Source organism: Megascapheus bottae, chromosome 7 (assembly GCF_031878675.1).
Source record: "Megascapheus bottae isolate mThoBot1 chromosome 7, mThoBot2.hap1, whole genome shotgun sequence".
NCBI lineage: Eukaryota > Metazoa > Chordata > Mammalia > Rodentia > Geomyidae > Megascapheus > Megascapheus bottae.
Genome location: NC_143515.1, coordinates 23406883 through 23434359, shown reverse-complemented (window position 1 = coordinate 23434359; position 27477 = coordinate 23406883). Strand labels below are relative to the sequence as shown.

The following is a 27477-nucleotide window of genomic DNA, read 5'->3' as shown; positions in this document are numbered from 1 at the left end:
CCGTATGCAAAGTGAAAGAAGCCAGGCCACAGGGTAATACTCGGTGAAACCACATTAGTGATCCAGGTGGAGATTCTTTAGGGGTACAACGGCCTTCTGGGGTGGACAGGTTCCATTCCTTGAGTGTAGTGATAGCTTCGCAAGTCAGAATTTAGCATATTTGCACGTTAAATGCTCAGTATCCTGTATGTCAATTATATTTCAATGGAATGGTTAAAACAAAAATCCAAGTAGGGGAAGGCATAGAAATGGATGGACAAAGGGTGAGCAAACGCAGCAGTGGTACCTACTAGAAATTGTGTTGAAAATGAACTGTACACCTTGTGGCAGGATGGGAGGGAAAAACTGGGAGAAAGGGGTGACACGGTCCCAAAAGAAAAAAACTCATCGCCTGACTTATGTAACTGTAACTCCTCTGGACATCCTTAGTAATAAAAAATTAAAAAAAGAAAACTGAAGTAGGTGCTAGGGATGTGGCTCAGTGGTGGCGTCTGTGTTTAGGAAGTGTGAAACTCTGGGTTTGATCCCCTGCACCACAAAACAATATCCTTAACCCTTTCCATCCACTTCTCACCCAAAACACTGCCAAAAAAAAAAAGACAAGTTCAAGCCGGGCGTGGTGGCTCACGTCTGTAATCCTAGCTACTCAGGAGGCTGAGATCTGAGGATCATGGCTCAAAGCCAGCCTGGGCACTAAAGAACGTGAGACTCATATCCAATTAACCTCTAGAAAGTGGAAAGTGAGGCGTGGCTCAAGGGTAGGGTGGTAGCCTTGAGCTGAAGAGCTCAGGGACAGCTCCCTTGGATGTCTAAATAGGAGGATGGAGGTCCCTTGATCCTCAGATCACAGCCTCCTGAGTAACTAGGATCACAGGCGTGAACTACCACGCCTGGCTTGAGCGTCTTTAAAAATCTGACGTGACTTGACAGCTTCCCGAATCTGATAAATATGTTCTGATCAGGAAAGAAATCGCGGATGCTGAGGCGGTAGGCCGGAGGACGGTTCGCAGCTGCGCACTTACTGCCCTTGGGCTCCAGCAGCCAAATTTGTCCTTCTCGGCGACTCGTAGCGAGCTCCGCGTTTGCCAGCTCCGCTCCTGATTGGCCACGGGCCGCGCGCTCCAGCGTGCCCGGTGCCGGCGCTCCGTAGTCCGGTAGTAGTGGCGATGTCCAGCCGGTCTAAGCGGGAGTCTCGCGGTTCCGCCCGCGGGAAACGCGAGTCCGAGTCGCGGGGCAGCTCGGGGCGTGTCAAGCGGGAGCGAGACCGGGAGCGGGAGCCCGAGGCGGCGGGTCTCCGGGGCAGCCCGGTGCGGGTGAAGCGCGAGGGGGAGCCGGCGAGCGCGCGGGAGGCGACGGCGCCCGCGCCCGCCGCCCCGGCCGTGCGGGTGAAGCGGGAGCGCGAGGCCGACGAGGACTCGGAGCCCGAGCGGGAGGTGCGAGGTGCGCGGGGCCGGGCCGGGCGCGAGTTCTACTTTCGTAGCCTTTAAGGAAAAAAAAAAATACTGTTCTCCTTCCTCGCCCAGAGTCGGGAGGAGCGGGCGGATCAGCGTTTGGACTTGGTGCTGAAATCAGCACTGATGTTGGTGGTTATAATAATATTCAGCATCAGGCCGGGAGTTCGACCTCGTGGTAGAGTGCTTGCCTAGCATGCACAAAGACCCGGGTTCGATTCCTTGGTTCCACATACATAGGAAAATCCGGAAGTGGTGCTGTGGCTCAAGTATTAGTGTGGTAGCCTTGTGCAAAAGAAGCTCAAGGACAGTGCTCACGCCCTGAGTTCAAGCCCTAGGACTGGAAAAAAATATATATGCATATATAATATTCAGCATCAGCAGTGTGGGACTGCTGCATTTGTTAGCTTCTCCACCTTCCCATTTCTTTTCTTTTTGTGCAAAAGTGGGGTCCTGCTCCGATTTCTGATATGTCTATTGATTGGAGAGGCCGAGGTCTGGACACCTGAGTGATGGCGGGTTACCAGTTTGGTAGTTGAGAGACAATTCATTGGTCTCTCCAAGAGCTTTGCCCACAGCGTGGCTAGAGGCTGTTAGCCTTTGCCTTTTCACTGTCTTTGTAAGGCCTTTGTAGACTGAGATGGAGTCTTCTACATAGGGAAGGGAAGAGGCAAGTGCACAAGTATTTCCAAAGATTCAGAATCCCATATGTTTTTTTTTTTTTTTTTTTTTGTCGGTCATGGAGTTTGAACTATGGGCCTGGGTGCTGTCCCTGAGCTCTTCAGCTCAAGGCTACCACTCTACCCCTTGAGTCACAGTGCCACTTCCTGTTTTCTAGTGGTTAATTGGAGATAAGAGTCTCAGGTTCTTTAGTGCCCAGGCTGGCCTTGAACTGTGATCCTCTGATCTCAGCCTCCTGTGTAGCAAGGATTACAGGCATGAGCCACCAGGCCCAGCTCTTATGGTTCTTTAGTAAGGAGACCCATCATGTGAATATGTTCTTTTTACATTCCTTTTTGGTAACTGACACAATACTGTAGTCTGGCAACTGCTATTATTGTAATAAACTGTCCTTTGTTTCAACCAAATAGCAGTATGCCTTCTACCAGCATCCATCCAACTTGGTATTTTGTGAACAGTTTGGTAAAGTATCAGATCCTGCTCAGTTCTTTTTTTTTTTTTGCCAGTCCTGGGCTTGAGCTCAGGGCCTGAGCAATGTCCTTGGACTTTCTCAAGGCTAGAGCTCTACCACTTGCCTGCTCAGTTCTTAAAAGTGGTAGAAGTGAGGATATATACAGTTTATCTTGTGATGTATTTCATTGTATCTTTAATGTTTCTCTGGATTCTTTTTTGTGATTAGGTGAATGAAGCTTATTGATATACATATTACAAACATATATGTTAGTCTCCCAGTTTGTGGGCTGTTCTATTACCAAACTTGCCCCAGCGCACACACACACACACACACACACACACACACACACACACACACACACACACACACAGAGGACCTTCTTTGGGTCAGTATTTGGGTTTGAATTCAGGGCCTTGTTCTTGCTGGGCAGGTGAGGATCTCACTTTTTGTTCTGGTTGTTCTGGACCTCCATCCTCCTATTTAGACATCCATGGGATGGCAGGTATGTGCCTCCATATCCAGCTTTTTATTGGTTGAGATGGGGTCTTGTGAACTTTTATTCAGGCTGGCCTTCAACCATGGTCCTCCCAATTTTAGCTTCTTGAGAAACTACAATAACAGGTGTGTATCACCACAGCCAGCCACAGATAGAACATTTTTTATTAATCCCTATTAACTATATACTGTGCCATGTGCGTTGGCTCACATCTAGCTACTCAGGAGGCTGAGATCTGAGGATGGTGGTTCAAAGCCAGCCTGGGTACTAAAGACCATGAGATTTATCTCCAGTTAATCACTAGAAAACTGGAAGTGGCGCTGTGGCTCAAGGGGTAGGGTGGTAGCCTTGAGCTGAAGAGCTCAGGTACAACACCTGGGACCAGAGATCAAGTCCCACGACCAGCCATAAAAAAAAAAATCTGTACTATGTATTGGGGTACCATGGCTCACACCTATAATCCCAGCTAGGATCTGAGGATCTCAGTTCAAGCCAGTCCAGGCATGAAAGTTCAGGAGACTGTTATTTCCAATTAACCACCAAAAAGCCAGGAGTTTAGTCTAGTGGTAGAATGCTTGCCTAGCATGCACAAAGACCTGGGTTTGATTTCTCAGTACCACATACATAGAAAAAAAGCTGGAAGTGGTGCTGAGGCTCAAGTGGTAGAGTTCTAGCCTTGAGAAAGTCCAACGACAGTGCTCAGGCCCTGAGCTCAAGTCTAGGACTGGCAAAAAAAAAAAAAAAAAAGCCAGAAGTGAACTGTAGTTTGAGTGGTAAAGCACTTGCCTTACTTAGGAAGGAGTTTTTTATTTGTTTGTTTGTTTGTTTGTTTTTTGTCAGTTGTGGGACGTAAACTCAGGGCCTGAGCACTGTCCTTGGGCTTTCTTCAAGGCCAGGACCCTAACACTTGAGCCACAGCACCACTTACTAGGTCTTTCTGTGTATATGTGGTAGGGAGGACACGATCCCAGGGCTTCATGCATGGAAGGCAAGCACTCTACCATGAGGCTACACTCCCAGCCCATGGAATTAGCTTTTTTAAATCAATTTTTCCATTTTCTCTGTGTGTGGGAGAGAGATAATTGACCCATGATGGTGTTCCTTTTAGCAAAGAATGGCCGTATTGATTCTGAGGACCGGAGGAGCCGCCACTGCCCATACTTGGATACCATTAACAGGTTAGTGTGATAGAGATGCTGAAGGTACTAAAAGAAAGATGTAATCTATGCTGGAAATTTTTTGGATTATACATTAACAATATATCTACAAAATTTTATTCCTTTTAAAGCTTTCTGAAGAGAAAATGTTTTTGTTTTTGTTTTTTTGCCATGTTTATGGTTTTTTGAGATAGGATCTTACTGTGTAGATCATACTGGCCTTGAATTCAGAATCCTTCTGCCCTAGCTTTTTGAATTTGGGAATTGCGGGATTATACCCATGTATAACCAGGCTGGGGATATGGCTTAGTGGGAGAGTGCTTGCCTAGTTTGCATTAAAGCCCTGGGTTTGATACTTCAGTACCGTATAAACAGAAAAAGCCAGAAGTGTGGCTGTGGCTGTGGCTCAAGTGGTAGAGTGCTAGCCACGAGCAAAAAGAAGCACAGGAACAGTACCCACGTCTGAGTTCTAGCCTCAAGACGGGTTAAAACAAAAAAATATATAGCTATGCTTAGCTCTCTTGTTATATTTAGTGTGTGTGTGTGTGTGTGTGTGTGTGTGTGTGTGTGTGTGTGTGTGTCCGTGTATCCCTGTGTTCTGGGGCTGGTTTTCGAGTCACTGACAATTGGCTCCAATTTATTTATTTTTATTTATTTTATTGTTGGTCATGGGGCTTGAACTCTGGGCTTGGGCGCTGTCCCTGAGCTCTTTATCTCAAGGCTGACACCCTACCCCTGGGCCTGGGTATTTATTTTTATTTATTTTATTGTTGGTCATGGGGCTTGAACTCTGGGCTTGGGCGCTGTCCCTGAGCTCTTTATCTCAAGGCTGACACCCTACCCCTGGGCCTGGGCACTGTCCCTGAGCTCTTCAGCTCAGGGGTAGGGACCGCCCTACCCCTTGAGCCTCAGCATCACTCCCGTTTTTTTGGTGGTTAGTTGGCAATAATAGTCTCATAGACTTTAGTGCCCTGGCTGGCTTTGAACTGTGATCCTCAGTTCTTAGTGTTCTAAGTAGCTAGGATCATCATACCTGGCCTTTTATTTTTATTTTTAAAATGTATTTTTATTTTCTTTAGGTAGTTGAACAGGAGTTGCCATTCAACAGAACAGTATATGAATACAGTGCCTCTTGATTAATGTCACCTCTTTCAACATTCTCACTCAATTTATTTATTTTTTATGGGTCCTGGAGCTTGAACTCTGGGTCTGGGAGGTGTCCCTGGGCCTCTTTGTGCTCAAGGCTAGCATTTTAGTTGAGCCACAGCACCAGCTTTTTCCAAATAGTTTATTAGAGATAAGAGTCTCATGAGCTGGGTGTGGTAGCTCCAGCCTGTAATCCTAGCTTCACAGGAGGATAAGATCTGAGGATCATGGTTCAAAGCCAGCCTGGTCACCAAAGACCGTGAGACTCTTTTCTTCAATTTGCCACCGAAAAACCGGAAGTGGCCCTTGGCTCAAGGGGTAGGCAGTAGCTTTGAGCTGAAGAGCTCAAGGACAATGCCCAGGCCCAGGGGTAAGGTGGTAGCCTCAAGCTGAAGAGCTCAGGGACATCACTCAAGCCCAGAGTTCAAGCCCCAGGACGGCATGCCCCCCCCCTCCAAAAAAAAAAAAAAGTCTTATGGATTTTTCCTGCCTAGGCTGGCTTTGAACCTTAGTCTACAGGTCTTTTTTTTTTTTTCTCTCTCTCTCTTTCTCTTTCTCCTCCCCCTCTTTTCTTTTTTTTGACAATTTTTTTTTTTGCTTTTTTAATTGTAATTAATAGAAGGGTTTCATTATATTTTCCAGATAGAAGGTGCATTACTTCACAGTGATACCCCTACTCATGTTTTTGTCCCCATTTTCCTCCCCCCAGTCCAAGGGTCTTATCCTCCTGTGTAGCTAGGATTATAGGTATGAGCCACCCATGTTCAGCATCCCTCCAATTTATTAAAAATATTTTTTTTTGCCAGTCCTAGGGACTGAACTGTCCTTGGGCTTTCCTCAAGGCTAGTGCTTTACCGCTTGAGCCACAGTGCCACTTCTGGCTTTTCTATGTTTGTGGTACCGAGGAATTGAACCCGGGTCTTGGTGCATGCTAGGCAAGCACTCTATCACTAGGCCAAAGTCCTAACCCTCCAACTTATTTATTTATTAATTTGTAGGTTGTGGGGCGGGAACTCTGGCCCTGGGCACTGTCCCTGAACTCACCAGCTCAAGGCTATCGCCCAACCCCAGAGTCACAGCCCCACTTCCCTTTTTTTGGGGGTGATTAATTGGAGATAAGAGTCTCAGGGTCTTTTGTGCACAGGCTGGCTTTGAACCATGATCCTCAGATCTTAGCCTCCTGAATAGCTAGGATTACAGGCATGAGCCACCACGCCTGACTCCTCCGATTTATTTTTGTGGACAAAAAAATAACTTACTTTTTCAATGGTTGTATTCACTCTCCGTGTCCCTCCCCTTCTGGCCCTGGCCTTGAACTCTGTCTGAGTACTGTCCCTGAGCCTCTTCAGTCAAGGCTAACACTCTACCACTTGAACCACATATCCACTTCTGACTTTTTGATGGTTATTTGGAAGTAAGAGTCTCTGGAGTCTCATGGACTTTCCTACTTGAACTGGCTTCAAACCATAATCGTCAGATCTCAGCCTTCTGAGTAGATACAGTTATATATGTGAGCTACTGATACCCAGCTATATTCATTTTATGCCCTTTCACCCCCAAAATATTGTTGGGGCCTTTTTACTTTAATTCTACTTGCAGCTTTGCCTCCCAAGAAAGTGACCATAATGGAAGGTCCTTGACTGTTTATAAATATGGTCATCTTGTTATATTTGGATGCTCAAGTTCTCTTTTTTTTTTTTTGCCAGTCCTGGGGCTTGAACTCAGGGCCTGAACACTTATCCTTGGGCTTTTTCAGGCTAGAGCTCCGGGCCTGGATGTTCAAGTTAGTATTTGTATATAGTTCATACACATTCTCCTGTATACTGTCAAAGCATCTCTAAATTTCCAGTAATCCCTAATTCAGTGTTAATGCTATATATTAAACACTTAAACTATATCTGTCAGGGAGTAATGACACAAAAAAATGTCTAAATGAGTTTAGTGTAGATGCAATTATTTATCTTCCTAAATATGTTCGATTGAGAGTCTGTTGAATTCACTCTTGAAGAATTCGCAGTAAGTATAAACTACCTCTAGTGAGGAAGAGAGTCATGGGCAATGTGTGTTTGGTGTAGACATGACAGTGCTGTGAGGTGTGGTGGGTTGAGCTGGGCAATGATTGAAGCTTGCCATGGCTTATATGTAGTTATCTTTCTTTTTTGGCCAGTCCTGGGCTTGAGCTCAGGGCCTGAGCACTGTCATTGGACTTTCTCAAGGCTAGAGCTCTACCACTTGAGGCTCAGCACCACTTCTGGCTTTTTTCTATGTATGTGGAATTGAACCCAGATCTTCGTGCATGCTAGGCAAGCACTCTACCACTAGGCCAAACTCCCAGCCTCTTATACGTAGTTTTTGAACTGTTTTCTGATGCTGTGTGTTTTTTGTGAAATGTAGCCAACACTGCTTCAGTTGGGTACCTCCCAGATATCCTTCTCTATTGATTGTATTTTTTTCTTTCTTTTTCTTTTTTTTTTTTTTTGCCAGTACTATTTTTTTATTAAAGACTTTATTAACATTGATTTTTATATCATATTTCAAATGACATGTTTAACAAACAAGTGTTCAAGAAGGGAATCTCTATATACAGTCACTGGCACTTAGTTTTTAGAACATAATAAAAATTAGGCTAAGGGTTTGTATATCATAGATACATATTAATTTATGAAATAACATGTCTATAGAGTCAGGTTTTTATGTCTATGTAGTTATGTTTATGATTGTATTTTTATTGTTGTACTATTTTGGTTCCTTTAGGAGTGTGCTGGACTTTGACTTTGAGAAGCTGTGTTCTATTTCTCTCTCACATATCAATGCTTATGCCTGTCTGGTGTGTGGGAAATACTTTCAAGGTAAGGACCTGTATTTTTAAATTATAAACTTGTTTTGAATGTTGTGTGTGTGCGTGCGTGTATGCTATTCTTGGAACTTGAACTTAAGGCATGGGTACTGTACTTGAGCTTTTGTGCTTAAGGCTAGTGCCATACCACTTGAGCCATAGCGCCACTTCTGGCTTTTGGTGGTTAATTGATAATCAGAGTCTCATGGACTTTCCTGTGGATGTGCAGAATTCAAACCATAATCCTCAAGTCTCAGCCTCCTGAGTAGCTAGAATTACAGGTGTGAGCCACCAGCACTCAGCCTTTTTCAATTCTTTCCTAAAATTTATTAGTTTGACTTATTTGGACTAAGCAAAATCTATGTACATAGAATAATGGGAAATTAGAGAAATGATTTTTAATTCCCTTTTAGGAGTTCTGGTTAATATAAAATAATTAGCAAACTTTTTTTTTTTTGGTCAGTTGTGGGACTTGATCTCTGGGCCTGGGCGTTGTCCCTACTGCCCTACCCCTTGAGTCATGGCAACAGTTCCAGCTTTCTGGTGGTTAATTGGAGGTAAGAGTCTCATGGACTTTTAGTGCCCGGGCTGGCTTTGAACCACAGTCCTTAGATCTCAGCCTCCTTAATAGCTGAGATTACAGCTGTGAGCCACTGCGCCTGGCAGCAAACTTTTTAAGACCATGAGGATTCTTGCTAGACCATATGACTAAACAATAAGGGGAGCAGGAGCTGGAATTTGCAAAAGTTGTGTTAACTGTGGTGTTTGTCATGAGTTCATAGAAGAAATGAAGTAGGAGTTTAACTGAGTAAATAGGTAGCGAATGAAGGGGTTAAATGGGAGAGACACTGAAAGAACGGAACAGAGCAGGGGGTATAGGACTGTAATTCTAACTGCCGGGGAGGCTGAGTTAGCAGAATTCTGAAAGGAGTTGGGGATATAGTGTGGTGGTTTATCATACTGAGGCTTTAGGTTATATCCCTAGTACTGCCAAAACAACAATAATAACAACAAAGGGAAGCAATGTGAACAAAGTACATAAGTACAAGATTGTCTTGAACGTAGGCAGTTGGAGATTGAGGGCTGAGCTATGATGGACTGCCACAGGACATGTAGTTGTGTGTGTGTGTACATATTTTTTTTTTTTTTGGCCAGTCCTAGGGCATTCTCAAGGCCTACCACATGAGCTATAGCACAACTTAAGGCTTAGTCTGTGTATGTGGTACCAAGGAATTGAACCTGGGTCTTCATGTATGCTAGGCAATCATCTACCACTAGGCAAAACTGCCAGCCTGCATGTACATACTTCTATAAGTGCATATCATATGTAAGTACACTCATATGTATATATTTCTGTGATACATATGAAATGAGTTTGTGTATATGCATATTTTTTCATTTTCTTTCTTTTTGTTTTTGGCCAACCCTGGGGCTTGAACCTGAGTTCAAGCTTCTTTTGCTCAAGGCTAGTGCTCTTCTACTTGAGCCACAGCACCACTTTTGGCTTTTTCTGTTTATGTTGTACTGAGGAATTGAACCAAGGGCGTCATGCATTCTAACACTAAGCCACCTTTTTTTTTTTTTTTTTTTTTGTGGGTCATAGGGTTTGAATTCAGCCTGGGAGCTGTCCCTGAGCTCTTCAGCTCAAGACTACTGCCTTACCCGTAGGCTTGGGCATTGTCCCTGAACTCTTCAGCTCAAGGCTACTGCCCTAATCGAGCCAAGCCCCACTTTCTGTTTTCTAGAGGTTGATTGGAGATGAGTCTCAGATCCTTTTGTATCCAGGCTGGCTTTGAACCTTGATCCTCAGATCTCAGCCTCCTGAGTAGCCAGGCTTCAGGAGTGAGCCATGGTGCCCAGCTTCTAAGCCACCTTCTTAGCCGCATATTTTGTCTTAAAATGAACTTTTCTATTTAATGTCTTATGCCATCTACAGTTAAGGTAACTAACATGTTATTCTCTCTCTCTTTTTTGTTTTTTTTCTTTTTGTCAGTACTGGGCTTGAGCTCAGAGCCTAAGCACTGTTCTTGTGCTTTCCTCAAGGCTAGAATTCTACCCTGAGCCACAGCATCACTTCTGACTTTTTCTGTGTATGTGATCCGAGGAATCGAACCTGGGTCTTCGTGCATGTTAGGCAGGCACTCTACCACTAGGCCAAACTCCTGGCCCACTAACATGTTATTCTCTAACTAGCTTTTGTGGTGAGAGAAGTTCATGTTGGAGACTTGTTTCATGGATGACGTAACACCCGTTGTGTGTACCTGAGATGAGAGGGATGCACAACATACTCATCTCTTTTTGGTTAAGATGGTATCTTTTTTTCAAATTGTATTTTATTGCCAGAGTGATATATACGGAAGTTACAGTTACATTCATCAATTATTAGGTACATTATTTCTTGAACATTGATACCCCTCATGATGGAATCTTGAGAACTTTTTGCCTAGACTTGCTTGCTTTGAACTGCTGTTCTTCCAGCTTCCATCTTCTGGGTAATTAGGGTTGTAGGTGTGAGCCTCCATACTTAGCTTATTTTTGCTGTGTTTTTTTTTTTTTTTTTGCCAGTCCTGGGGCTTGAACTCAGTGCCTGAGCACTGTCCTTGGTCTTTCTCAAGGCTAGAGCTCCACCACTATGAGACACAATTCCACTTCCAGTTTTTTCTGTGTAGGTGGTACCTAGGAATTGAACCCAGGTCTTCGTGTATGCTAGGCAAGCACTCTACCTCTAGGCCAGACTTCCAGCCCTATTTTTGCTGCTTTTAACACATTCTAGTAGAAAAGAAAAAGCAATTCTCATTTGTGCTTTTTCGAGGAACTTCTCTTACAGCCTTTTGCTCTTCCCTACAGGCCGAGGTTTGAAGTCTCATGCCTACATACACAGTGTCCAATTCAGCCACCATGTCTTCCTCAATCTCCACACTCTCAAGTTTTATTGCCTTCCAGATAACTATGAAATCATTGATTCCTCTTTGGAAGATATTACGGTATGTATCCAATAGGGGGTGATTTGGGACACATTCTTTTTTTTTGTGAGTACCAGCTCTAGGGCTTGAACTCAGGACCTGGACACAGTCCCTGAACTTCTTTGGCTCAAAGCTAGTGCATTATCACTTAAGCAACAACATTACTTCCAACCTCTTGTTTATAGTATATTGGAGATAAGAATTTCATAGACTTTCCTGCCTAGACTGGCTACGAACCACATTTCTCAGATCTTAGCTTCCTGTGTAGCTAGAATTACAGGCATGAGCTGTCAGCATCTGGCAACACGTTACTTTGGATACATCCAGGACTCTCAAGAAACTGCCCTACTTCATATCAGGGAAGAATCTGCAGAAAGGGAGTAACTGGAATAAATTCAAGGTTATAAAACCAAGTTCATGATGCTGTCTGACCAGCACATGACATAATTCTGTGACTGTGAAGCTTCTAGTCTTGTTCCTCTGAGCCCTCCAGTCTTGTTCAGAGGTGATGAAGTGTTCCATTCTTAAGCTAGGTACTGTTGAGGGTGCTGTTACGGGTAGGGCTCTGCCCAAGACTGAGGCTTCTCTTAGAGACCCAAGAATCTCAGGGTATCTGATAGTCATTGATCATGGAGTTGACCAGACCTGAAGTCTGAAGAGAGACCTGAGATTCAGTGATAGAGGTTAGACACAAAGAATTCCTCAAAGATTAGCAATGTGAGAGACCTACCTCATGTTACGTTGGTCTTTTGGGTGTGTGTGTGTGTGTGTGTGTGTGTGTGTGTGTGTATTAGAACACTCATACCCTAGGCATTTTTGTTTTTGGTAGAAATTGCTATTCTAGGCATAGCTTTCTCTTTCTTTCTCTCTTTCTCTTTTTTAATTATTTTTTGCCAGTCCTGGGGCTTGAACACTTGAGCACTGTCCTTGGGTTTTCTCAAGGCTAGAGTTCTACCATTTGAGCCACAGCACCACCTCCGGCTTTTTCCATGTATGTGGTACCAAGGAATCAAACCTGGGTCTTTGTGCATGCTAGGCAAGCACTCTACCAATAGGCAGGCCAAGCTCCTGGCTCCTCCCTCCCTCCCTCCCTCTTTCTCTCACTCTGTCTCTGAGCTTTTCTACACAAAGCTAACAATCTACCACTTTGAACCACAGCCTTACTTCTGGTTTTTTGGTGGTTAATGGAGATAGGAGTCTCACAGCCTTTCTTGCTTGGGCCGTGTTTGAACTGTGAGCCTCAGCTCTCAGTCTCCAGAGTAGTTAGGATTATAGGTGGAAGTCACCAGCACCTGGCCTAGACATAACTTTCAAATTGTTTACAGCTGTAAAATAACTTGGAATTTTCTTTTACTTTGTAGTATGTGCTGAAACCAACTTTCACAAAGCAACAAATTGCAAACTTAGACAAGCAAGCCAAACTGTCCCGGGCATATGATGGTACCACCTATCTGCCTGGTATTGTGGGGCTGAATAACATAAAGGCCAACGACTATGCCAATGCTGTTCTTCAGGTAAGATCAAATAAGAACACTGAATAAGAGAAGCAATAGGAGGATCAGCTTAAAAATTACTGCTTTTTTTTTTTTAATCGGTTGTGGGACTTGAACTCTGGACCTGGGTGTTGTCCCTGAGCTCTTCAGCTCAAGGCTGTCTGTCACTCTATCACTTGAGCCACAGTGCCACTTCCAGTTTTTCTGGTGGTTAATTGGAGATAAGAGTCTCATGGTCTTGGGACCGGGAGTTTGGCCTAGTGGTTAAAGTGCTTGCCTGGCATGCACGAAGACCCGGGTTTAATTCCTCGGTACCACATACATAGCAAAAAGCCGGAAGTGGTGCTGAGGCTCAAGTGGTAGATCTCTAGCCTTGAGAAAATCCAAGGACAGTGCTCAGGCCCTGAGCTCAAGCCCAGGACTGGCAAAAAAAAAAAGTCTCATGGTCTTTTGTGCCCAGGCTGGCTTTGAATTGTGATCTTCAGATCTCAGCCTCCTGAGTAGCTAGGATTATAGGTGTAAGTCACCGCGCCTGGGTAGAAATTACTGCTTTCTTATAGGACACAGGATCTGGTGTGGTCTCTATTTGAGTATTGTTCTCTGATCAGCAGAGCATGGATCTTCTGGTCAAGGGGAAATGCTGTGTCTTTTTCCAGCCTATAGGCTTATGGATTCTGTAGTTTTCAAGAAACTGGAGATAGAATCTCTAGGGCAGTGCCAAATAAGAAACATGTAAGCTGGAGGCCAGGAGTTTGGCCTTAGTGATAGAGTGTTTTGCCTTAGCATGCACGAAAACCCGGGTTCGATTCCTTGGCACCACATACATAGAAAAAAGCCAAGAGTGGTCCTGTGGCTCAAGTGGTAGAGTACTAGCCTTGAGGAAAAAGTCAAGCCCCAGGACTGGCAAAAAAAAAAAAAAAGAAATATGTAAGGTGCTTTTCTTTTCTGTTTTTCATGGTACAGATATCTTTTGTGCAAGCTATCCTCTTCTGTGCCTGAAACGGGAAAGGCAGAAAGACAAAGTTCTATTTTCAAATATTAGATGTTTTTCCAAGATCAAAAAACAATGAGCAATAGATATGGTAGAAAATTTAGACGCTAAGTGTTAGTGGCTCGTGCATGTAATGCTAGCCACTCAGAAGGCTGAGATCCAAGGATCCAGGGGGTCAAGAAAGTCTAGGAGATTCTTGTCCCCTAATAACCACCAAAAAGCTGGGACTAGAGCTGTGGCTCAAGTGGTAGAGCACTAGCTTTGAATGAAAAAGCTAAGGAACAGCACTCGGGTTGTTAATACTGGCACAAATAAAAGAAAGAACCTTTTGTGGTAGCTCATTCAGGACGAGGAAGAGGACCAAGAGTTGAAGTCTAGCCTGGGCTACATAATAAGATACTGCTACCCCTCTATCTCCCTTGCAAAAAAATTTGTAAACATGGACATAGGCTTATTAAGAGAAATGTGTACATAGTACAAAATAAAAACTTAATTATTCCTTGACTTCCTTGATATGCTATTCTTGGTAGTTAACAACATATAGTTACACAACTTGTTTCTAAATATGTGTATGCACCTAATCTGTCCTGTGGTAGCCTCATTTAGCCATTTCCTGATTTACAGATAAAATTTAACTACTGTTGACCTTTATCATTTGCTGTCACTTTAACAAGGCTACCTCAGTCTTGGAACTAAAATACAGAAAGTACCTCATTACAGGGTAATCAGGACCTTTAACAAAAAGCCAATTGTGTCAGTGTGTACCTGTTGTGATCTGATTCATAAACTTGTTTTACGTTGTATTTTTGTTATAAACATTGGATAAAAAGATGATCTTAGCATGATCCCTTGTTCCTGGAGAACTTAAATTCTAAGGCAGAGTTTTTTTTTTTTGTTTGTTTTGTTTTTTGCCAGTCCTGGGCTTGAGCTCAGGGCCTGGGCACTGTCCTTGGACTTTCTCAAGGCTAGAGCTCTACCATTTGAGCCTCAGCACCACTTCTGGCTTTTTTCTATGTATGTGGTACCCAGGAATGAAACCCGGGTTTTAGTGTATGCTAGGCAAGCACTCTACCACTAGGCCAAACTCCTGGCCCTAAGGCAGAGATATTTTATATTCTTTGTCTATGCCTCTCTTGACTTTGCAAACTATAATTACACATGTAGGATTTAAACATGGATAGGGCAGTTAGTGTTGGCTTTCTGGTGAATTCTAGTTCCAACAGAAAGTATGTTTACATGTAAGAATAACTACATGAACAAACCTGGTGATGTTTCTACTAAATACAATTGAAGAGACTTGGCAGTCCTCTGGAGGTCTGCTAATTTCTCTCTGATGATGGTTAGCTGTATTTGCCACAGCCAGAGACCAGCCTTTCTCAACAAGGAAGATAACAGAATTATGATAAACTTCAGCTATGCTCTTCTCTTCTTGAAAGTAACTCTCCTGTTTAGTAATTATTCTCTAAGCAGAAGGTTCTTATTCCTTTAGCTGAGCTAAGTTTATAAGGATACCTTTGATCTTTATAATTATGGTGCTGTGACTTGAGTTGTCTTCCCTAGAGATAATGTGGATTTACTTTAAGTAGCAGAAACTCTTTATCCTCTTATTTTTGTTTGTTTTTTGTTTTTTATGGGTCAAAGAGGCTTGAACTGGCCTGGGCACTGTCCCTGAGATCTTCAGCTCAAGGCTACCACCCTACTCTTGAGCCAAGCCCCACTTCCCATTTTCTAGATGTTAATTGGAGATAAGAATCTCAGGTCCTTTTGTGCGTGTGCTAGCTTTGAACCTTGATCTTCAGATCTCAGCCTCCTGAGTAGCTAGGATTACAGGCCTGAGCCACTGTGCCTGGCTTCTTTTTCTTTTCCTTTTTCTTTCTTTCTGCTGTGAGGCTTGAATTCCCTCTGGGACCAATCCTTGAGCTTTGGCTCAAGAGATTAGAGATTAGAGTCTCAGACTTCTCTACCTGGGCTGGCTTCAAACCATAATCTAAGTTCTTAGGCTCTTGAGTAACTAGGTTTACAGGAATGAGCCTCCAGGTGCCTGGCTGTGAAATCCTACCCAAATTCTGTGGACAAGGTTTGCTTAAGGCCTGTTTACTTCTGTTCTTTAAGGCTTTCCCGGTGTTTAGAAGGTTCTATCAGAAGGATGTTAGCTAGAACAGCCTGGCTCCAAGTAGCCCTTCAGAAGGGCTTGAATTAACCAGAGTGTTTGATTCTAGGCTCTGTCAAATGTTCCTCCTCTCCGCAACTACTTCCTGGAAGAAGACAATTATAAGAACATCAAGCGTCCTCCAGGGGATATCATGTTCTTATTGGTTCAGCGTTTTGGAGAGCTAATGAGAAAGCTCTGGAACCCACGAAATTTCAAGGCACATGTCTCTCCCCATGAGATGCTCCAAGCTGTTGTCCTTTGTAGCAAGAAGACTTTTCAGATTACTAAACAAGGTAAGGAACAAGTCTATGTTTTTCTGGCTTGAGGGCAAGTCTAGTTTTATGAACACATTTATTTCCACTATAGTGGATTTTGTTAGTCACTAGAAGTGAGTGTTCACTGCATAATGTGGATTGGTTCCTTATTTGTCTCTCATCAGTCAGCCCTGCTCAGGGTTACAAGAGATTTCAGCTGTCTTGTTTGGTAAAATCAACATTACCCCTTACAGGAAAACCGAGAGATTGGGAAAGGCTGATCCCCTATTAGGCCTCTGTCATATCTTACACTAAGGGTATTCAAATGAACCATTTTGATTATTCTCATTTCTTTGAGCCCCATTTGGCATTCCCTTGTGAGTAAAGTGGACATTACTCTTGGGACTAGATGTTTTGTGGTGTCCATTGGCACCTACATCAGGTAGGAGGGGAGAGGAAGAGGAGGAAGAAGAACTGAAGTGGGGCCAGTAACACTTGGTTTGGGTTTCTCTGCCATCACCCAGCTTCATCAGTTTTCATTCTTTTCTCCTAGGGGATGGAGTTGACTTCCTGTCCTGGTTTTTGAATGCTCTGCACTCAGCTCTGGGGGGCACAAAGAAGAAAAAGAAGAGTAAGTCATGCCTAGAAAAAGCTCTTTTTCTTTGTTTCCTTTTGAAAAACGTTGCAACTTCCCTTCCTATTGTTTTTAACTATTTATATATTTGGGTATGGAGGTTAGTATTTATTTTATATATATATATATATATATATAATATTCTTCTTAAATAAGCCCTTCTTATATTTTGTTAAAGTATGGTGTATTATGTGTAATTTTACAATATAGGATGTCATTAAATAGCCAGGCTATTCTAGAACTTACTGTGTGGCTAAGCCTAAGAACTCATGATCCTCTTGTTTTTGCCTCTTAAGTACTGGGATTAAAAATGTATTTTAGGGGCCGGGAGTTTGGCCTAGTGGTTAAAGTGCTTGCCTAGCATGCATGAAGACCCAGGTTCGATTCCTCGGTACCACATACATAGAAAAAAAGCCGGAAGTGGTGCTGAGGCTCAAGTGGTAGAGCTCTAGCCTTGAGAAAATCCAAGGACAGTGCTCAGGCCCTGAGCTCAAGCCCAGGACTGGCAAAAAAAAAAAAAAAAATGTATTTTACCATGATTGATTCTCTTTCAATAAGCAGACATACTTTGAGATGTTACATTAATTGAAATAAGTCAGGCACAGAAAGATAATTACTAATGCTAAAGAGGTTTTTATCTCATAGAGTGTGGGGGGGGTACTACAGATGGGGCTGAAGGAGAAGAGGGAGCAGACAGCCTGCTTATTAGGTACAGTTGGACCTGAGGAATAACTCTAATGTTCTCTAGCATAATAGGGTAACTAAGGTTGGAAAAAACATTTGTATTTTATTTATTTATTTTTCCATTCATGGGATTTGAACTCAGGGCCTGGGCACTGTCCTTGGACACATTTTGCCCAAGGCTAGTGCTCTGCTCCTTGAGCCACAGCACATTTCTAGCCTTTTCTGTGTATATGGTACCAAGGAATTGAACCCAGGGCTTCATGGATGCTAGGCAAGCACTCTACTACCAGGCCATGCTCCTGGCCCCAACATTTGTATTTTAAAATAGAGAGGATTTTGGATGTTCCTATCACAAAGAAATGACATTTAAAGTGATGATATGCCAGTTACTCTGTTCTGATCATTATATATTATATACATGAATTGAAATAATCAAATATACACAACTAGTATTGTAATTAAAAATGTAAGACTACGAGCCAGGAGCTGGTGGCTTATGCCTATAATCTTAGCTTCTTGAGAGGCTGAGATCAGAGAATTGAGGTTTGAAGACGGCCTAGTAATACATATGAGACTCTTTCTCAACCTGTGACTGGTTATGGTGCTGTATGCCCATAATCCTAGCTACTTGGGAGGTTGAGAATGGGGAGGGTTATGTATTCAGGCTGGATCAGAGAAGTTCCAAAGTTTTCCTTTCAACTGAAAGAAGTCAGGCATGGTGGTTCACAATGTCATTTTTGCTATGATAGGAAGCAAAAATGGGAATCATGATCCAGGAATGCACCTGGATAGGAAGTTAATTTCTATATCAAAAATAACCAGTGCCACCAGGTGCAGTGGCTCATGCCTGTAATCCTAGCTATTCAGGAGGCCAGGATCTGAAGATCAAGATTCAAAGCCAGCCAGGCACAGAAAAAACTGAAGTGGCTCTGTGGCTCAAGTGGTAGGATGCTAGCCTTGAGCAAAAGAAGCCCAGTGAGCCTAGCTACTCAGGAGGCTGAAATCTGAAGATCAGGGTTCAAAGCCAGCCCAGGCACAAAAGGACCTGAGACTCCGATTAACTACTAAAAAAGATTAACCTCTAGAAAACTAACCTCTAGAAAATAGGGAAGTGGCTCAAGAGTAGGGCAGTAGCCTGGAGCTGAAGAGCTCAGGGACAGTGCCCAGGCCAGTTCAAGCCCCATGACACCCCCCCCACATACTCAAAGCCCAGGGACAATGCCCTGAGTTCCAGGACTGACAAAAAAAAAGTACAAAAAAGGGCTGAAAGCATGGCTCAGCAGTAGAGTGAATTAAGTATGCATAAATAAGTAAATTTACAAATAATAAATAGGTTTGTGTCCCAGAAATCCTGACCTAAGTTCTGTTTTTGTTGTTTCTTTTTGGTTATTTTTTTTTTTCTTCTCTTGTACTCAGGGCTTCACATATGTTAAGCAAGTGCTCTGGAACCATTCCCCAACTCTTATTCACTTTTAATTATTTTAGATAAGGTCTTCTGTTTATTGCTTGGCCCCAGTCTTGGACCTTGATCCTCCTACCTAAGACTCCTGAGTAACGGATTACAGGCATGAGACATCACACCTGAATTGTTTATTGAGATGGAATCTAGCTAATGTTTTTGCCTGCTTTCTGATTAGCTAGGATTTCCTGATTAGCACCACCATATCCAGCCTGACTCAGTTTCAAACTGAGGGTCTGTGCACAACTTGTAGACTTGTAATGTAAGTGTTAGTGTATTGGGAAAATTCAATATGACCTTATAACCCTGTCCAGTCCACTGGTGTCTGGCCTGTACTCACCCCTTTAGGGTATGTACACTCTTACAGAATGCTAAGACCTGGCTATGCTTTCTCTTACTGATTTTGTTCTGTTGTAGTCACTCTCAGTCATCTTCCTCTTTGGGAAGATGTTTTTCGTCAATATGATGGGTAGTTCCTTGGCTGTGCCTTATTTTGCTTGTCAATTCATGTATCTCCAGGCCCCATATGTCATTGATTCATTTCAGACATACTTTTTCTCTTATGGGCTAGGCCCAGTGTTGAAGGACCAAAGGAGATCTTGTGGAGGAGATTACCATAGTAGCATGTGTTACATAGAAAAAAGCCTATTTAGGAAGAGCTTTGGGTCTAAACTAGGCAATACTGGTTTATTTAAAAACTTTTGAAGTTGGGAATGTGTTTTGATATGCTTTTTGATATCTTGCTTTCTGTTTGGCAGCTATTGTGACTGATGTTTTCCAAGGGTCTATGAGGATCTTCACTAAAAAGCTTCCCCACCCTGATCTGGTGAGTGGATTAAACCAGATCTTGGGCTGATTATGTTACCTGAAGAAGTTCAGTAGGGAGAAAGGAGATACTTAGAAAGGAAGAGAGGAGTAGTCCCCCAAGGATGTGATAAGCAGTCCCTTGTGATCTTGGGAGTTGGTGGCTGGTATTGTTTGGTGATTGAAGTGGTCTGCCCACTGAGTGGGGATGGTGTGTGGGTTTTTTTTGTTGTTGTTGTTTATTTGTTTGTTTTGCCAGTCCTGGAGCTTGAACTCAGAGCCTGGGAGCTCTCCTTGAGTTTTCTCAAGGCTAGCACTCTACCATCTGAGCACCACTTGCAGCTTTTTCTGTTTTTGTGGTACCAAAAAATCTAACCCAGGTCTTCGTGCATGCTAGGCAAGCACTTTACCACTAGGCCAAACTCCAGGCTCTGCTAGTGTGTTTTTGTCTGAAAACTTCATAGATAGTCTGGTACATAAGCAAAGTCCATCGAAGTTGCAAAGCCATCAGTCCATGAACTGATGTGAGCAGGTGAGATTGGCCAGCACATGAGATTGGCCAGCTCTGGGCATCTTTGTTCATCCCCATCAAGCAAAGGGAAACTGTCCCTGTGACAAAAAAAACAGCATGTCTCTTTCTGTGTTCTTCCTTTGCTGCTCACATTCCCTACTTCTCTTCTTCTTACTTCTTCCTAGCCAGCAGAGGAAAAGGAGCAGCTGCTCCATAATGATGAGTACCAGGAGACGATGGTGGAGTCTACCTTCATGTACCTGACACTGGACCTTCCCACTGCCCCACTCTATAAGGATGAGAAGGAGCAGCTCATCATCCCCCAGGTGCCACTCTTCAACATCCTGGCCAAGTTCAACGGCATCACTGAGAAGGTAGTCCATACACATCTGCCCTGCCTGCACTTACCTTGTTCTCTTGACTGTTTCTTCTTAAAATTTTCTTTTTACCCTTTTGTGATGCTGGATATTGAACTTGGTGTAGTTCAGTAGAAATGGTTTAGGTGTATGTGTTCCATATCCAAGTATTTATAAGTTACTAGAATTTTATTGTAATTTCTGTCCCTTCAGATTTATTGAGGTTAAATGATTATCTTTCCTTACAGATTGTGCCGTTGAACCTGAAAAGAATATACTTTTTTTATTGCTTTTTATGTATGTATGTATGTATGCGTGCGTGCGTGCGTGCATGCGTATGTATGTATGTATGTATATATGTATTTTTACTATACTGTAGATAGAACCCTGGGTCTTGTGTATTCTAGGCAAGCATTCTGCTGAGCTGCATCCCCATATACACTTTTTACTGGTTTCCTATGTCTGTTACAGATGTGATTTTTAGATTTTTGGGGGGGAGTGGTGCTGAGAATCAAACCCAGGGATTTATATATACATGCTCAGCACACACACTGCCATGGAGTTACATCACCAGTCCATGTTTTGCTCATGTATTTTGAGTACATGCCTGTATTTTAGCCTTAGCAACAAGTAACTGGGAGCATTATTAGATATGCTGATGTCCTGTCCTTCATGGGAAGATATTAAGGGGTCTGATGGATGCAGAGCCTGTGTTCTTGGCTGCCCCTCAAGAGTAGAATTTTTGCCAGGCACCAGTGGCTCATTCCTGTAAATCCTAGCTTCTCAGGGAGCAGAGATCTAGGGATTGCGTTTCAAAGACAGCCAACAGCTGGACAGAAGTTGGTGAGACTTTTTTTTTTCCATTCTTGGGGCTTGAACTCAGGGCCTGAGCACTGTCTTTGGACACTTTTTTGCTCAAGGCTAGTGCTCTGCTACTTGAGCCACAGCACTACTTCTGGCTTTTTCTGTGTATGTGATATTGAGGAATTGAACCAAGGGCTTCATGCATGCTAGGCAAACACTCTACTACTAGGCCACACTCCCAGCCCTATGAGACTCCAATTAACCACCAGAAAACCAGAAACAGAGCTGTGGCTCAAAGTGGTAGAGCAAAAGAGCTCAGGGACAGCACCCAGGCCCTGAGTTCAAGCCCCATAATCAGTTTTTAAAAAGTAGAACTTGGGGCTGGGAGTTTGGCCAAGTAGTAGAGTGCTTGCCTAGCATTCATGAAGACCTGGGTTCAATTCCTTGATACCACATACCTAGAAAAGCCAGAAGTGTTGCTGTGGCTCAAGTAGTAGAGCTGTAGCCTTGAGAAATCTCAACGACAGTGCTTAGGCCCTGAGTTCAAGCCCCAGGACTGGCCAAAAAAGAAAGAAAGAAAGTAGAACTTTCTTCTTACTGAGCTAGAAGGGACAGTCCTTATTCAAATACCTCAGGGCTTGGGTACTTTTTGCACAAGACTAACACTCTGCCACTTGATTCACAGCATCACTTCTGGCTTTTTCTGTGTATGTGGTTCTGGGAAATCGAACCCAGGACTTCCATGCATGCTAGGCAAGCATGCTACCACTAGGCCACACTCCCAGCTCCTTTAGTTGTATTTTAGAAAAAGTGTTAAACCGTTTTTGTAATGTTTCTTCATTTCCTTTAGGTGTCTATTTGTTCAGTTTTTGTTTTTTTTTTGTTGTTTTTTTGGTCAAGTCATGGGGCTTGAACCCTTGGGCCTGGGTGCTGTCCCTAAGCTCTTCAGTTCAGAGCTACTGCTCTACTCCTTGAGCCACAGCCCCACTTCTAGTTTTCTAGTGGTTAATTGGAGATAAGAGTCTCATAGTCTTTAGTGCCCAGATTTCAGCCTCTTGAGTAGCTAGGATTACAGGTGTGCATCACCGAGCCCCCCGCTTTTTTTAAATATAGTTTTCATTAGTCTTATTGGGGAACAAGTCTTTAGAGCCTCATGTTCTAAATGCTGGAAGGAGGCCTATTTACCTGATACTTTATTTTTTTTGCCAGTCCTGAGGCTTGAACTCTGGGCTTGGGCACTGTCCTTGGGCACTTTTTTGCTCAAAGCTAGCCCTCTGCCACTTGAGCCACAACTCCATTTCCTGCTTTTTCTATGCATGTGATACCAAGGAATTGAACCCAGGGCTTCATGTATGTTTGGTGAGCACGCTACCACTAGACTCCCCCTCCTGGCTGATATTTTATAAGGTCATCTTATAGATTGGTTTGAAGTACACATGTTTTAATTTTATTTTTCTCAAGGTTGATATGTTTAATTTAGGAGTGGGACTTAGAAAGCATCTTATTGTGTAACCCACGCTGGCCTTATACTTACTATGCAGCTCAAGCTGGTATCCAGCTCATGATCCTTTTGCTCCTATGACAAGCTTTGTATTCTAATTTTGAATGAAAATATTGTCTTTTCCTGGGAAACTTGGACATTCCTGGAGAGGTCTGTAGACACTCCACAGAGAGAAAAGTTTTCATTAATATTTTCTCTCTTGATTATGGTTACTCTTATGTTTATTTGGTTGGTCATGGGGCTTAAACTCCCAGCCTGGGTGCTGATCCTAAGTTCTTTTGCTCAAGACTAGTGTGCTACTGCTTTGAGCCACAGCACCACTTCTGGCTTTCTGGTGGTTAATTGGAGATAAGACTTTCATGCATTTTCTTGCCTAGGCTGACTTTGAACCACAGTCCTCAGATCTTAGCCTTCGAAGTAGCTAGGATTACAGATGTGAGCCACTAGTGCCTGGCCAGCCTTTTGCTCCTTAACTTTTAATTAGGAGTTTGTGCTAGAAAAACATGTTGTGTTCATCAGCTTTTAAACCCCGTGGGCTGGACAGATCTCCTGGCTCTTCACCTCCCTCCTTAGGCATGAGTGACCTCAAGAAATGCTTCTGTCAGATTGTGCTTGAACCATAAGCCTTAAAACCTTTTTGTCTTGTGCTAGGGATGAAACCGATGTGTTCGTGGAGGCTAAGCAGCATTCTACCTCTGATCTAAGCCCCATATCACACAGCACAAGTCTTAGGACCAGTAGAAAGTTGAGGGCTACCTATGCTGGAATACAGTTGATGATGAAGGCTCTCTCATTGTTGGAAAAAAATCAGGAACTTCCTGCAAGACTATAATTCAGCTTTTTACAAACTCTGTTTTGCATCTAAATGACTCACATAGAAGCTGGTAACCAATGTTATTATGGCTAAAAGTTGAATTGTCCGATCATATGCTGGCTGAAACAGCCCATGTTGAGATACTTGAATCAGCCTCAGCCAGCTTGTAATGTTATCCTCTTATGGTTTCTGAGACCAGGTGTTTTCTGACGTGTATGTCTAAGGCAAGTCATGTTTGAAAAGCAAAACTCTTATCCCTGCTCTGGTGCCTAGTGATCTCTGGCACTAATTTGGTCATCTTTTTTCTAGGAATATAAGACTTACAAAGAGAACTTTCTGAAGCGCTTTCAACTCACCAAACTGCCTCCATATCTAATCTTTTGTATCAAGAGATTCACAAAGAACAACTTCTTTGTGGAGAAGAATCCAACCATTGTCAACTTCCCTATCACGTGAGTTTTAATATGTTTTGCTTCTTAGGGGCCCAGATTGCTTTTCTTTTTTTTTTTTAATATGATTTTATGATTTTTAAGGTATTATACAGAAGGGTTACCATTTCATAAGTCAGGTAATGAGTACATTTCTTTTTGGACATCGTCACTCTCCCAAGTTTCTTCTTATATATTTGTATCACTGTTCATTTTGGACTGATGCAGTTGGGAGGAATTACTCAGCTGGGATTTTTATTGGAAGGATGCCTGTATTTCAGGGCCCCCAAGGTGGGTGCTTGCTTGGGAACAATATTTTATTCTCTTTCCTGTTCCCTGGCTAGGAAATGGGGTCTTCAGTGTGGGGAAGAAGCCCTGATAAAGTGGGGTAGGACAGATATAATTCTGTCTGGTTTTCTTGTTTTTGTTTTCCTGTGCCAGAGTTTGAACTCAGGATTTCATGTTCCTGCTTGGCTTACTCACTCAGTGCGGATACTCTTATTACTTGAGTCACATCTCCAAACAGGGTGGGGTCCTAAAGCAGCGATCAGAATTTCATAATCTATTTGTATAGGACAGTTCCCTCAACTGCACAGCTTTGCTCTGGTTTTATTTTCATCTTCACCAGAAACGTGGATCTGAGAGAGTACTTGTCTGAAGAAGTGCAAGCAGTGCACGAGAATACCACCTACGACCTCATTGCCAACATCGTGCATGACGGCAAACCCTCGGAGGGCTCCTACCGCATCCACGTGCTCCACCACGTGAGTGGCATAATGAGTGTTGTGCCTTCACAGTTTCAGAGGGCATCTCTTTCAGTTCACCCTTTCTCAAGCTAGTAATGGGCTGTCAATGATTCGCTTAAGGCAGTGGCTCTTAGTTTTGACTGTACATTGAACACACTTGGGGTGGGGGGGTTGTCTTTTTTTTTTTGTAACTGTATTTATTATAAGAAATTATAACATAGGTAATGGAAGAACCAACGAGTCAACAGGGATGATGAAGCAATGACAGGCAGCTTTCCCACAAGTGGACATAAGGTGGTGTGATATACCTGAAATCCTGATGTTCCAGTTGCCAGTTTATTGCCTGTTCATTCCACATCCCTATTTTATTATGAGCAAGCATGATTCTGAGATGCACCTACGGTTCTTACCTATAGTGCCCACATCCTGTGTAACTCACATTGGGGATCTTTCTAAAATCCTGATGCCTGTGTATCATCCAGGCCAGTTACATTAGTTACATTACTGACTTCTAAATAGAGTAGATCCTGCAGTGCACAAGACAGCCTCCACAGCAAAGAATTACCTGGCTTTAAGCATTAATCAATATCAAGGTTAGAGATGGATGATTAGAGATAGAATAGGACATTATGGTTCTTTGTTATGGTTTTTTATTTTGTGCCAGTAATGGGGCTTGAACTCAGGGCTTAGGCACTGTCCCTTAGCTTTTATTCATTTAATTTTTTCTTCTCAAGGTTGATACTCTTACTACTTGAGCTCTATTTCCAGATTTTTGGTGGATAATTAGAGTAGAGTCTCATGGCCTTTACTGCCTGGGTGACTTCAGACCTCGCATCTCAAATCGGCCTTCTGAATAGCTAGACTTATAGGCATGAGCCACTGGCACCTAGCAACTTTTATTTTCTATATTGTCGCTGTTCTCTAGGACAGGAGTTATGGAGAGGGAGTGCATATACTTTGAGGCCAGCTCTAGTCTGCCATTTCTGGACAGGAAAGAGGCATCTGAAGTGAAGATTGGAAAATTTTTTTCTCCTCTTTAGTGTCTACCTAAAATTTTCTTTAAAGATTAAAGTGCAAAAGAGTTTGAGACTTCATTGTACTTCAATGATTCCTTAATAGGGATTGAGATTGCTATGGCTGACATACAGGTTCTGTTAACTGACTGATACCTAGCTGATGGGCATATCGTTTGTCGTGGCTCTAAGTCTTTCATATTTTCTACAGGGGACTGGCAAATGGTACGAGTTACAAGACCTCCAGGTGACTGACATCCTGCCTCAGATGATCACACTGTCCGAGGCATACATTCAGGTAGGTGTGGGCCAAGGTAGAAAATGGGATTGAGTTAGAGCCTTTGTTAAAAGACCAGGTGTCTGTTTGATATACTGAAGACTGGGGAGGTGGGGGAGGTGATGTCAGATTGTATGGCCTACAAGTCAGTGAGAGAGTTTGAGAAGAAACGTATAGGAAAGCATAACAATGCCAATAGCAAAAGCTGGCTCTGTTTTGGCCAGGTGAGTTTTGCAGAAATGTGTGGTCTGGTTTCAAGGAGGATGAAGCAGAGCTTTCAAGGGGATTAGTCATTAGCTGAAGCTCTCCCCAAGGCAGAGTTAGTCAGCATTCTTTCTGACCTTAACACTTGCTCCATGTTTATTTGGAGTGCTAGCCATGTTGTATTGACTGTTGTCTTTTACATTGGATTGAGGGGAACAGAGTCTTATTGATAGTGATAGAGGAAGGAAGATTGTGACTAGCAAAAGCCATAGCTTTGCAAATGAGAAGATGTCTATCCTCTCAGAGCTAACTCTTTTTCTTTAGTGACTTCCTCTAAGCTGTAGACTTGGCCACATATCTTTTGTGTTTTGGATTTGTTCTTCCTCACCCTTCCCCAGTGCTAGGTATTGTAAACTCAGAATCTGATGCATGCTAAGCATGGTCTTTATCACTGAGCTAAACCCCCTCTCCACAGCTTACTATATAACCTATTTTTAGAAATGGAGTTTGGAATGTGAAGGAAAGAATGAGTTGAAAGCCGGTTGCAGTGACTCACGCCTGTAATCCTAGCTACGCAGGAGGCTGAGATCTGAGGATTGAGGTTCAAAGCCAGCCTGGTTACTGAAGTTCTTGAGACTCTTATCTCTAAATACTACAAAATGGGAAGTGGGGTTGTGGCTCAAGGAGTAGGGCTGTAGCCTTGACCTGAAGAGCTCAGGGACAGAACCCAGGCCCAGACTTCAAGAAAAGAATGAGTGGAAAAATGAAAATAGAATGAAAAGGAATGTTTGGGGAGGGTGTGAATTATTTTATTATTTTCAGGTATATAACAGGTATGTCAGTATGGTGACAGGTTATAATTTGCCTGGCACAGAATAGGTACTTGTTTACTATCTGTCAGCTGAATACCTTCTACCAGCTCATCAATGTCTTGTTTTCATTTATCATAGATTTGGAAGAGGCGGGATAATGATGAAACCAACCAGCAGGGGGCTTGAAGAAGATGTCCAGGACTTTGATCCCAAGTGTTTTGGCTAGAATGGTAAATAAGGAGCTGTACCTATAGATAAACATGGACTGACTGGGCCAACCAGTTTCCATGTGCTTTGGCCACAGCAGAACATCACAGGAGCCTGACCTGAGTCTGGTTTGTTCCTGAGTGACCCCA

The 27477-nt window shown here is 43.0% G+C and overlaps 1 protein-coding gene across 1 annotated transcript; it reads left to right on the top strand.

Annotated features, from left to right (window-relative positions):
- The first annotated feature begins 1135 nt into the window (after positions 1-1135).
- Usp39 (ubiquitin specific peptidase 39) lies at positions 1136-27477 on the top strand. Its single transcript, XM_090336568.1, has 13 exons — positions 1136-1440; positions 4191-4260; positions 8140-8234; positions 11069-11205; positions 12546-12698; positions 15888-16113; positions 16628-16705; positions 19610-19677; positions 20352-20540; positions 23951-24093; positions 24698-24833; positions 26040-26126; positions 27260-27477. Exons 1-13 carry the CDS (start codon positions 1167-1169, stop codon positions 27305-27307), a joined length of 1704 nt encoding a protein of 567 aa, XP_090192694.1. The 5' UTR covers positions 1136-1166; the 3' UTR covers positions 27308-27477.

Excerpts from the sequence above, each read along its gene's own strand:
- Usp39 (XM_090336568.1), top strand. The coding sequence starts at position 1,167 with ATGTCCAGCCGGTCTAAGCGGGAGTCTCGCGGTTCCGCCCGCGGGAAA. Across the intron at positions 4,261-8,139 it reads TACTTGGATACCATTAACAG|GAGTGTGCTGGACTTTGACT; the intron begins GTTAGTGTGATA and ends TGGTTCCTTTAG. Across the intron at positions 16,706-19,609 it reads CACAAAGAAGAAAAAGAAGA|CTATTGTGACTGATGTTTTC; the intron begins GTAAGTCATGCC and ends TCTGTTTGGCAG.